The 13,450-nt window shown below is 40.1% G+C and overlaps 1 protein-coding gene across 1 annotated transcript; it reads right to left on the reverse strand.

Moving 5' to 3' along the window:
* Positions 1-6,605: 6,605 nt before the first annotated feature.
* Positions 6,606-7,049, reverse strand: LOC114053586 (60S ribosomal protein L26-like). The gene has a single exon (XM_027876680.1). The coding sequence runs from the start codon at positions 7,041-7,043 to the stop codon at positions 6,606-6,608; it is 438 nt and encodes a 145-aa protein (XP_027732481.1). The 5' UTR covers positions 7,044-7,049.
* Positions 7,050-13,450: the final 6,401 nt, after the last annotated feature.

Here is a 13,450-nt window from a genome sequence, read left to right on the forward strand (position 1 = left end):
CAAACAGAAACAAAGTCATGAAACAAATCCTGTTTATATTTTCTTGTCCTTTTTTTTTGTTTTATTTTGATAGTGCACTTAATTACTCAATTTGTTCCCTATATTTTTGGTAATTCATCTCAATTGCTAAACCTAGCCCTTAAGGGGCTATCTTCCAGAATATCAAATGGCAGCTTCTGACCTGCTCTTATAGACTGTTCCTTGCCCATGATTCTCCTACTAATGAACAACACACAAAGGAATTTGATCGGGAGAGATCTCTTTCATCCCCGAGTCACAGACTGACTCAACAATTACAATTAATCACCAGAAGAGGTCGCCCTCTCCCCACAGTCACCCGAGTGCTCCCTCAATGTCGCCAGAAATTTGGCTGGGCAGAGTCACCTCAAAACCCCGAGTCAAAGACTCAGTAATTAGTGAATTTTGATTGAGGGTCGTTGCCTTCCCTCCAGGTCAGAGACCTAATAAGGAGACATGAGAGCCGCTTACCTGTGGGCTGTATGCTTACAACTTAAGTAACTGATCCAATGCACCTTAATTGCTGCCTGTGGCCTGCCCACTTCACAAAATCCTGTTGCTGTCCTGAGTTTAACTTTCTTTCACTTTTTACTTCCCATAGCTCTCTCTTCGAATTCTCACCCAAGCGGCGAAAGCACCCTAAATCTGGTCTGAGGGCTCTTGGAGAAATCTCCGGTGGCGCCCCGACCCTCATGGTCCAGATTTAGGGATCTCACTCACAGGTGGGCAAATCTCGGTGGGACCTCCAAAGCTGTCTGGTACAGCGACTGTAACACAATTAAATGCAGAGACTTCTCAAGGTGGAAGCAAAAAGTTACTCTTTATTACAATCTCGCCAGAAGGGGCGTCTACTCCTCCAGTACACTACCAGCAGGAGAGAGGTGAGGCACAAAGGACAAAGCAAGGTTATATATCTTAATGCCAACAAGAAACTCCCACCCCGCCACTATCCCTTACTCCCATTGGCTGGCAGGCGGGCTTACATTCTAGGCGCGAAAATCTTTCCTATTCCCAAAGAACAAGGAAATAGGGTATAGCCAATCCAAACATACATGTCCTTATTTAGTATACCTAATGCTGACGTGGCAGTGGCAATCAGGAGAGGGTTTAGGGCCGAATTAAACTTAGGCTCTGAGAGAAAGTTTCAAGACAGTCTTTTCATCACCACCCTGAGAAGTCTTCACAGAGGTTATACCTCATTCACCAAGGTCACAAAACTAGTAAGAGTTTGAGGCCAGCTTTGAATTCAGGTCCTCCTGACTCCAGGGCCAGCTCTCTATCCACTGAGCCACCTAGCTTCACAGAGTGATGAGGTCTAGAGGTTAGGGGTCCTGGAATCCCAAAATCACAACTGAGGGTCCTGCCTGAAAGAATTTGACCCAAGCCTTCTTTCAGCCAAAAACAAGGTTTATTGAAGATTCACCATATTAGCTAGACTCTTAAGGAATCTGAGTGTCTGTGAGCTATTGGCTAGATTGTGAAAATCTGAGCCGTGGCTAGATTATAAGAATCCCACCATTTTGGACAGAAAGACTATGGGAGGGATCTAGGAGTGGTCAAATAGTCTATGAGGTATTAGACCTCCAGGGGTGGCCAAGGAAGAATGGAGCCTAGCTAGGATTAAGGGTGGGAAGTGGCCTGGGGACATAGGGAAGTCTGGGCTAGGTTAAGGGTAACGGAGAATTGGGAGATTGGGTATAGCCACAAAGGAAGGCTTTGCTGGGATTATAGTTGATGGGATTATAGCTTCAGGCTAAAACCAGAGATCTGGCCATGTGGGGAAGTCCAAGGTTTTTCCTTTTGGGGGTCTAGATCCCATCCTTATCAAGAGGGGGCATACAAGAGAGAAATTTTAATGATTTAATAAAACCAAAAATATCAATAAAAATTTATTTTTTAAAAAAGCAATTAATTGGGGCAGCTAGGTGGAGCAGTGGATAGAGCACTGGCCCTGAAGTCAGGAGGACCTGAGTTCAAATGTGACCTCAGACACTAGCTAGCTGTGTGATCCTGAGCAAGTCACTTAACCCCCATTACCTCCAAAATTAAAAAACAAACAAAAAAAACCCAATTAATCACCTGAAAAAGCTCTCAAATATTCATCCTTTAAAGACTTGGAAATAGTATTTTCTTTTTGAAAAATAAATGCTATTGATACCTTTTTTCCCCTTATTGTTTAATGTGAGGAGGGATATATTGGGAAATATAGGTGATGCGGTTTAGGGGCTCAGGGATCCCGGGACCCCAAAATCACAACACACAGATCCTGCCTGAAAGAATTCTACCCAAGCCTTCTTTCAGCCAAAGACAAGGTTTATTAGAAAATCCGTCATATTGGGCAGACTCTTAAGCAGTCTGAACATGGGTAAGCAGTAACTAAATTTTAGAATTTCAGCAGTGGCTAGGTTTTAGGAATCTGAACCATGGCTAGATTATAAGAATCTAAGCATCTTAATGGAGACAAGATGGACTTTATATACAGAAAGCCTGTGGGAGGGACCTAGGAGTGGCCAGTAAACTGGAGTGAACAGAACTCCTGGGACCTGGACCTCCTGGCCAAGGGAGAATGGAGCCTAGCTAGGATTAAGGGTGGGAAATGGCCAGGGGCCATACATAAGGAGGTAAAACAAAGGAAGGTTAACAGAATTAGGAGATTGGGTGTAGCCACAGTGAAAGGCCAGTTGATGGGATTATAGCCTCAGGCGAAGGCCAGAGTTTTGGCCAAGTGGGAAAGTCCAGGGTTTTTCCTTTTTGGGGCCCAGATCCCAACCCCATCATAGGTATATATATAAATATAGGTATTGCAAAAACAAGATATCAAAGTAGAAGCCATAGCTAGAAGCCTAAGCTCATCCTTACCTATTTGAGGCCCTCTATACTAGCTGCTACGTGGGAGCACTAGACATGTTGGTTGAATGGAGAAATGCCATCCTTTACACACTGCTCACAGGAAGTCCCAAAGTCACATGGAGTCACCTAGAGGGTCAAAGGGAAACAAAGAAAAGGGAAAAATCACTCTCTTTAAAAATCCACTGAGTCATTGACTCTTCCTGCTCAGTGGCCAATAAAGGGATTGATTCATCATCCCCATTCATGTCATCTGAGTCCTTTAGCACTGAATCACATTTCCAATGGGCCAACCTGAAGCAGTCAGGGAATTTATCAGCCAGCAGTAATAGAGCAAGTCATTTGGAAATGGCATTTTCTAACCTGTTTAAAAACCTTTCAAACAAAGGATTTCTATGAATTTTAAACCATTTGTTAAAAATATGTAGCACGTGCTCTGGACTTATTCTCCCAACAGGCAGGCTGGGTTCCCAGAGGCCAGTTGCCGTGTCATCCCTCTGGGTTCTAGGGAGAGTACTGAGGGGTGGAGTAATAACTTTCTAATGCTAAAAATCATAAGGCCCCATCCTGAGCTTCCTCTTCCCATTGACTATCAGTTGATATCAATTAGTCTGTCAGACTTATTAGCATTTACAAAGATATTTACTAAAGTGGTAGAGTAAAATGAGATGATTCAACCTGACATCCTCTCCTACCAGGATATGCACAATTCAGGGAAAGTGAGCTCAATCTTAGCAAATACAGGTATCATGAGAGAAATGATTATTGATAACTAATGATTTAGGGAGATTGGGTTCCCGCTTTCTTTTCTATTTTCAAGACCCCAGTATCTGAAAGTCAAGCTAAACTTCTCTTCTATCCAACCCAACCCAACCCTACAAGGAATCTCTAAAACCAGATGGCTCTGGAGGATTAAGTAAGGCTAGTGACTTTGTACAGCCCTCCCTCATTTAAATCCAATTCAATTGCAAATCATGGCATTATCTTCCTGAAGTTACAGTCCTCTTCAAGAACAAACCATAATCTCAGGTGAATTCCATTCAACCCAACTTGGGTAAGATAGCCCAAGGCTGGAGGTGGTCTGAGTTTAGAGAGTTTCTCTGTCCAGGGGTGACATGAGGTGACTCTCAGTCCCTCTTTTTAATACAGCTCACTTCCTATTGTGTTAAACAATCAGTTTATTGCCACTCCTCTCTCAAAAGAATATATAAGCTTTGAGACCACCCCCATGATTGTCTTTGGTCTAAGAGAAACACCCAAATGGCTATCCTTTTATTAATAACATGCTGGCCTTATTAATAAAATGATTAAATTACCCAGAAACTATGTCTCTTGAACCTTTTTTATCGCCATAATCAAAGAGGGCACTCAGTTCCCACTTGCTAGAAGTCTTTTTCTCCCCTTCATGGTATAATCATGAAATTTTCCTTAGGCACAGTGTAGCTTCCTGTACCCCCTTCTCCTCAGGTCCTTGTACAGTGATGAAGCTGCTTTTACTCAGTATGTCTAATTCATCCTCAGCTCCTGATTCAGACACTAACATCTGTCTCATCTGTTTCTGAGACACTCTTAGAACACTGAAAAAGGCCAAAGCCTCTGAGCCTCTGAAGTTCATTAAGTGCTTTTCTGATTAAAGGTAAGAGAAGAGTCTCAGATTCTGCTCCTTCCCCTTCCCCACCAAAGGTATTCTTCTCGGGGGCTTGGCTGGACCTGCTCTCTTCTTGGTCACCACTGGAACCTCCTGGATTCTGAAATGATCTTATCTTTTATTATAAAACCCATAAGGCATAACTGAGTCTCTTTAGCACACTTCCTGTGCAGTGGCTTTCATTTCTTTCAGATTAAACAGAGACTTCTTCTTACCTTGTTAAAAAAAAAAATGTTTTTTGATTGATTGATTCAGTGGAGAAGTCTGAGCTCTCTTAATTATACAGGTAGGTACATGAGACATCCCTCTTATAAATATAAAAATGCCATACTTCTATTTAGTTTGCCAGAACAATGGATTGACATTGGGGAAAATTAAAATTTGGAAGCCAAATTTTAAAAAAGCCTTTGCATAATTAATGCATGGGATAGAAAAATTAGTATTGACTCAGTAAGTTGATGCTACCTTTGGAGCATGTGGAGCTTTGTGTATTTGTAAGGTATCTTTTTGATTTGCAGTCATTTAAACCAAGTATCAAAATAAAGTGAACATAGAATTGAATCTTCAAATCATTTTATCACAAAATGATAAACCAAGATTTTTGACAATAATGGAGCATATTCACATTGCTCCCACTAAAATATCATTAAGAATGATAAATTATTTTAAAAATATTATCTCATCTTTGTCTCATACTTTTCTATTTTTATTAGTATATAGTTTATAATACATAGACAGTATAGTAGCAATAGTGTAGTATACTATTAGTATAGTTTATAATACATAGTTTTTAATAGTTTCTGATACATAGACTATTAGTATAGTAGATTTATGAATATTTTGGGAGTACAAAGTTTGAGAAGACCTCCATTCTAGGGAGCAGAACGTCCCCATTGGAAACTCTATCAGCCAACCTGAGCAATTGGGACTGGAACTCTAGGCCTATGAGTTTAGGAATTTTGCTAGTAAATTGTCCAAAAGCTCAGGAAGTCACAGTACCAATATTAGGCCTACTCATCCAGTTAACACATTTATTTATTTTAGGAAATTTACTTAGTTCAGGAAAAGTGGGAGAAATTTTGTAGCCTGCAGATGACCCAGGTTCAAATCATGAGAGCACCAAGACAGTGAGAACTTCAACGTGGTAACAAAAATAACTTTTCTGAAGAGGATAAGCTTACATTTCTAGTCCTGTTAAAGACCTTTCAAAATGGCAGCCTACTATACTTCAAAGAATTCAAAGAAAGGGGAAAAGGACCTATATGTACAAAAATATTTATAGGAATTATTTTTGAGGTGGCAAGAAACTGGGTACTAAGGGAATATGTTCATCAACTGGGGAATGGCTGACCAAATGTAATTATATATCTCACCATGAAAAATTATGAAAAGGACAATTTCAGAAACAAGAAAGATTTGTATGAACATGATGATGAAGTGAGAATGTTATATTCTAGAGGAGGACATTACATTATATACATTAGCAATAACATTGTAAAGACAAATAATTTAGAAAGACTTAAGAGCTCTGATCAATGCAGTAACCACCCATGATTCCAGAGGACAATGAAGTATATTACCAATTTCCTGACAGAGAGGTGATGGACTCAAGGCCCAAACAAGGCATGCATTTTCAGAAATGGTCTGTGGGGAATTTGTTTTGTTTTACTATGCATATTTGTCACAAGTTTTGTTTTTCCTTTTTTTCTTCATTTGGGGAGAGGGGCAGAAAGTGGAAGAAAATAAGGGTAGCAGTGATATGGTTGTCAAAAAGAAAGAAAACAGGGTCTTTGAAATATTTTTTCAATGAACAGAAGAGAGCAAAAGGAAGGTCAGAAGGAAACACAAACAAACAGTACACCTTTGAAAGTTATGTGTTGCTATTGATTAGGGAAATGAAAATTAGAGCAACTCTGAGGTACTACCTCACACCTATCAGATTAATTAATATGACAAAAAGGAAAATGATAAATGTTGGAGAAGATGTGGGAAAACTGGAATACTAATGCATTGTTGGTAGAGTTGTGAACTGATCTAACCATTCTTTTTTTTTTAATTTTAATTTTTAATTACAACTATATAACAGATCATTTTATTCTTGCATCTTTTCAATGGTTTCTTCTTTATATTTGCCCTTCTCCTTTCCAATTTGTCGGGATTTGGCTTTACGCTCAAGAATCTTTTTGGGATCTTTATCCAGTTTTAGTCTGGTGATAACTACCTTACTAGGGTGAATGCCCACATGGACAGTTGTGCCATTAGCTTTTTCACACTGCACACGCTCAATGTAGATGATGTATTTCTTTCTGTAAACCTGGACTACCTTGCCAATTTGCTGACCTTTGTAGTGTCCATGAACCACCTGGACCTCGTCGTCCTTCCGGATGGGCATCGAGCAGACGTTGTATTTCTGGCTCAGCTCCTTGGAGAGCAGGGACAACATGATCTTGAACCAGATGTGAGAGGGTGCATTGAAGTGTCTCTTGTGGTTCTTGCTTTGGTCCGAGGTCATGAATGGATTGAACTTCATTTTGGCAAGCGGGACCACTCGAAAAGAGACACGTGCACCTGATCTAACCATTCTTGAGAGCAATTTGGAACTATACCCAAAGGATAATCAAACTGCGCATACCCTTTGATCCAGCAATACCACTTACAGATCTGTATCCCAAAGAGATCATAAAAAAGGGAATAAGACCCACACATACAAAAGTATTTATAGCAGCTCTTTTTGTGGTGGCAAAGAATTGGAAATTGAGGGGATGCCCCTCAATTGGCGAATGGCTGAACAAGTTGTGGTATATGAATGTAATAGAATACTATTGTGCTATAAGAAATGGTGAGTAGGCGGATTTCAGAAAAACCTGGAAAGACATGAACTGATGCTGAGTGAAGTGAGCAGAACCAGGAAAACATTGTACACAGTAACATCAGAACTGACCAACTTTGATGGATTAAGCTCTTCTCAGCAATACAATGATCTAAGACAATTCCAAAAGACTCATGATGGAAAATGCTATCCACATCCAGAGAAAGAACTATGGAGTGTGAATACAGATCTCAGCATACTATTTTCTCTCTTTTTTTGTCTTTCTTGTGGTTTTTCCTTCTTGTTCTGATTCTTCTATCACAACATGACTAATGTGGAAATATGTTTAATATGATTGTACATGTATAGCCTATATTAGATTGCTTGCGGTCTCAGGGAGGAGAGTGGGGAGGAGAAGGAGGGAGAAAAAAATTTGGAACTCAAAATTTTATAAAAGTGAATATTGAAGACGTCTTTACATGTAATTGCAAAAAATTAAATGAGAGAAAAGAAGAAAGTTACATATTGGATTTACTATAAAAGACAGGACATACACAGTGGAGATTATAGTTTCATGTAGAATCCTCTTTTTCTGTTCCATTTTGTATATGAATGTATTCATTTCATTTGGTGTTGGTTACATTTAGAATAGGGAAAATAATTCTTTTAAAAATATATATAAGGATGGAGGCTTCAACAAGCCTAAATAGGATGCCCCTCACCCCTAATGAAACTTCAAGAGTCACATTAATCTCTAGGTAGTTACAGATAAGAGAGCATCTAGACAGGTTCATACCACTACCTGGCTGACCAGATGTTGCAAGTGTAGCAAGGTCTGCCCCCTCCATGTAGCATGGGGGTGTCATGTGGCTCAAAGGGAGGCAGAACACACATCTCTAGTCTCTTCTACCCCACCCTTCTCCAGGGGAGACTTTGTCAGGAGGCAAAGCAGGGAATTAGGGCTAGAAGTTTGGCCACTCTGCTCTCCTCAGAGAGAAGTGGTACCAGGCTAGAATTGCTTCCTTAAATATTAGTCTAAGGGATGTGGTTTTCAGGTTCAAATTAAACTTCTGATTGTTGTTTATTATTTGAGAGAAGCCAGCAAGACCTAAGCTTTATATCCAAGGCTTGACTCCTTTCCCACCTAATACCAGTTCCACAATGAGCACACATAACAGTTAGCACAGAAATCCATTTATTCAAGTCTATTGCAAAACAGAAATCAGAGAAAATATATGTACTGGACAATACATGGAGTAAATGAGCTCTCTCATTGGAGTTGAGGTAACTCAGCTCAACCAAGAAAAAGAATCCTAAATCTCCCCCAACGGGAAGTTCCCTGAAATCTCTGGTGTAGTAAGCTGGGGTAGGGACACGGAGACTGACAGCTCTTCTCACACTGGCTTCTTCCCAGAGTCTTTTCCTTCAGCAACCTGAAGTAGGGTTGGTATCTTTACATCTTGTCTCTTAAAGCTGAAAGTCAGAAGTACCCAAAGCTTGAAGTGACTCAAGAGAGTTCAAAGAAAACTGAAGAGACTCTTGAGGAGATACAAAGAGATTGGCATTCTCTTCTCTGCCACTCTCACCAATTCAGCGTCCATCAGGAGGTGCACAGGGCATCGATCTTTACCAGTGAGGAGGAAGTCCATATCAATTGGCTTTGGAATTCAGATTATACATTCTAATGGCCAGAGTCAGACAGTGGTCACTACTATAATTAGAAATGAGAGAGACCCTTTGTTCATCCTGACTTTCCATATACATCTTCTGAAAACTCTTTGTTTCCAGAAGTCAGCTCCTTCAACAAAAGGGAATCTAACCAGAAAGAGACTAAAGGATAGACATGTACATGTGAATGACTTTTTGACATGCTGGAAAGTCTTTGTACACAATTGGGCTTTGGGCACAAATGGCAATTTGCAGAACAACCACCAATCATGGCTCTGCAGAGTTTCTTCAGACTTCTATCTGCCATCCCAGCAAGGCCTCAAGGTGTAGAAAGATAACCTGATCTTTCTGAGAATGAAATAGATGGGGAAGTCTCTTCCCTGGAGAAATATAGCAACATTCCCCTATCCCAGTTCTAGCTCTATTGGGGAATTCCAGTGGGATCAATTGAGTCAATCAAATTATCCACCTATGCCCTGGTAACTTTGTTAGATAAGAACTCACCTTAATTGAATCAATCAATCAGATATATAAACTAGATGTGAACAAGGCCCTAATACCTCCCAAAGTCTTTGATCAATTTATGTTTTTGAATGCCATTGAATGAACTGGAATGAGTTTGCACAGGAAGTGGGTTCAGATTGGTTGAGGAGCACTGGGAGCTGAAGATGGATTGGATGCAATGAGAAAAATCAGATTTAAGCCTCTACAAGTACTTCAGCAGAAAAGGTAAATGATAGCTAAGGAGAACATTTTGAAGACTCCAGCAAAAAGATTTCTAAAAGCTGTGAGCTATCCTTTTTCTGTGTGTGTTTTCTAAGCTTGAGCCTACTGTCTCCTATTCTCTGTATGTACTTTTGGGAGAGTGTGTCACAGATTCTTGGGGGGTAATGCTTTGTACCAACTGTTCTTACTATACCTTTTAGTAAATATTCCTTTCAAAAGCAAATTAATTGTGGCTAATTAATATCAACTGGTAATATGAAAAGCACATTGGTGGGGGCTCATGAGCTATAGTACTAGAAAAAGAATACCCAATCTACTCAGGGTAGTACCTGAGTAATATGTATGTGTGTATAAATATATATATATGAAATACCCCAAACTCTAAAGGGAGAGGAAATAGTCACCCTTTGGGAACCTGATCTACCAGTGCCAGTAGGAGGTTGAAAGAATGTGTTCAGGGGTAGCTAGGTGGTGCGGTGGATAGAGCACTAGCCCTGGAGTCAGGAGGACCTGAGTTCAAATCCGGCCTCAGACACATAACACTAGCTGTGTGACCCTGGGCAAGTCACTTAACCCCATAGCCTAGATTAAAAAAAAAAAAGAAAGAGTGTGTCCAGACCAGATGCTGCACATGCAACAAAACCCAGCAAAGACAGAAATGCATCTACTTAGTGACCAGGCTACTCTGAAAAGAATGCTGCTGAAAAGATCCCTCCAGTCCTTTCTTAGCAGTAACACTTGCTGTGGAGAAAGGAGCGCCAAGTCCTCATCTCCATTTCACATCTACCCCAGTCATACGTCTGTCATCTTAGATGGTCCCAATGTTCTGATGATAACCTCCAAGGGGCACCTTCCATTTAAAAACCACCTCCCACTGCTCTACTGTTCCTTGCGTATAATTTGTCTATCTCTCCAAGCTTCAATATCTTCTTGTATGCTTTTATAAAATGTATGCTTTTGCCCAGCAAAACTGAGTATCGGGGGGAAAATGGACATTCAGTGAAGTAGACGACCTTCAAGCATTCTTGATCAAAAGATCAGAGCTGAATAGAAAATTCAACTTTCAAATACAAGACTAAAGAGAAGCATGAAGAGGTAAACAGGAAAGAGAAATCATAAGGGACTTATTAAGGTTGAACTGTTTACATTCCTACATGGAAAGATGATATTTGTAACTCATAAGACCTTTGTCAGTATTAGGGTAGTTGGAGGGGAAAAAAAATTATACATATAGATGGATTGATAGATAGAGGGCAGAGGGTGAGTTGAAGATGAATGGGTGATATCTGGAGAATAAAATTAAAGGGTGAGAGAGGATTATAGTGGGAGAAGGAGAAAGGGAGAAGTAGAATGGGGTAAATTATCTCACATAAAACAGACAAGAAAAGGCTTTTACACTGGAGGGGTTGTGGGGGAAGGTGAGAGAGAACGAGTGAATCTTATTCTCATTGGATTTGGCTTAAGGAGGGACTAACATACACACTCAATTAGGTATGGAAAGTTATTTTACCTTACAGGAAGGGGGGGATAATAGAGGGGAGGGCAGATTGGGGGAGGGGGTAATCAGAAGCAAACACTTCTTAGGAGGGACAGGGTCAAAACAGAGAATAGAATAAACGAGGAGAGCAGGATAGGATGAAGGGAAATATAGTTAGTTTTCCACAGCATGACTACTATGGAAGTGTTTTGCATGACTGCACAAGTATGGCCTGGGTTGAGTTGCTTGCCTTCTTGGTGAGGGTGGGTGGGGAGGGAGGAAGGGAGAAGGTTTGGAACTCAAAGTTTTAAAAACAAATGTTAAAAAATTGTTTTCACATACAACTGGGAAATAAGATATACAGGCAATGGGATATAGAAATCTATCCTGCCTTACAGGAAAATAGAAGAGGAAGGGGATAAGAGAAAGGGGGAGATAGAAGGGAGGGCAGATTAGGGGAGAGGGTATTCAGAATGCACGCTGTCTTGGGGATGGTGGAAGGACGAGATGGGGAGAAAATTTGGAACTCAAAATCTTGTGGAAGTGAATGTTGAAAACTAAAAATAAATAAATTAATGAATCTTAAAAAAAATAAACCTCACCTCTTACTGAAAAAAAATAAAAAAATAAATGTATGCTTTTAATCAAATGAGATAATAAATGTAAAGCACTTAGTACAACGCCTGAAACATAAGTGCTATATAAATGTCAGTTATTATTATTTAGCCTGTTTGAAGCAAATGCTTATTCGGGTAGCAGTGTGCAGTAAGCAGGACCCATCCCAGATATCCTTCTGTCCTCTTGACTTGATCTTTATTTTCTAGCCCTAAATCCTGCCTTTCAGGCCTGTTACTGCAGCTAGTCTCTGCCAGGAACAAGCACTCATTTATCTGTTAGAGGAAAGTAAGCAGGATCCATCCCAGATTCCGTTCTGCCCTTGTTTTGGCCTTTTTCTTTTTTTAGCCATAATTCTTCTAGTTCAGGCCATAGCCTCCACTTATTCAGATGGCAAGGTGCAGTAAGTAGGTGCCGTCCTAGATCCCCTTCCACTGGCAATCCTGCCCATCCTCTTTTTCCCACCCCCAATTCTTGTAGTTGAGATGGTGCTTGCGTAACATCAACCACAAGGGTCCCCAGGATTCAAAAGAGGACTTTTCCTACAAATAGATTCTTTTGCTAAATGGCTCTTTGATCTCCCCTCTCTCTTTTTCAGTTTACAGAGAACCCCCTTTTCTTCCTCCCTTCTTCTTGCTCCAAACAATGGCATGGCCATAGGATTTCTTTAATCCTGCTATGACTACTCCAGTAGCTCACAGAGAAACTGGCTTCAAATTACAGGAACACCAGGACAATGAGAACCATAATGTAGTTGCAAAAAGAACTTTAAATGAAAGTGATGAGTTCATGTTTCTAGCAGCAGGGAGAAGACCTGGTAAGGACACTGTGAAATGGTTGTAGGAACCTTCTGGTATCACACAGTGGATGGAGTGCCAGGCCTGGAGTCAGAAAGACTTATGAGTTCAAATATGGCCTCAGGCATTTACTAGTTGCATAATCTTCAGCAAGTCACTTAGCCCTGTTTGCCTCAGTATCCTCATCTGTAAAATGAGCTGGAGAAGGAAATGGCAAACGACTCCAGGATCTTTGCTGAGAAAACCCCGAATGGGGTCACAAAGAGTCTGACATGATTGAAACAACTAAATAACAACAGCAATGGTATCATGGCCTTGAGCTCCGTAGAGTCTTTTAGAAAAATAATCAGGGTAGTCCCTTTCATTGAGATCACTCCTAGTTATATAACCTAGAGAGTCATACATGTTTCTAGGCAGTTACCAAAAAAAGAGATCACCTAGCCAGCTTCTCACCAATACCTGAGCACTTGTTACATATTATTCTGCTAGGCAGCAGTCACTCTTATAACTAGAACTTAGACCCTTTGTTTCTTTCCACAAATTCCTTGTCTTGGACAAATGGTTATTTAGATAAATTTGCTTCATCAACAGAGAATGTGTCCTTTTATGTGTCATAGTAATATATTTTATATCCTTTTTATGATTTAGATGTTTCACTGTTGGTGTTATATTTCATTCATGTGAATGCAATGTTCATATGTAAATTGGCATACCATATTTCACAAATACTATTGATAAATTCTTCTTTCAGACATGTTGTGGTATGTAGTGTTATGCATGTACTTTTGCTATTGAGAAAAATGATTATTAATAACCAATATCTTGGAGAAATTCAGAGCTCTCTT

This window comes from Vombatus ursinus, unplaced genomic scaffold (assembly GCF_900497805.2).
Source record: "Vombatus ursinus unplaced genomic scaffold, bare-nosed wombat genome assembly UNPS02014811.1, whole genome shotgun sequence".
Classification (NCBI taxonomy): Eukaryota; Metazoa; Chordata; class Mammalia; order Diprotodontia; family Vombatidae; genus Vombatus; species Vombatus ursinus.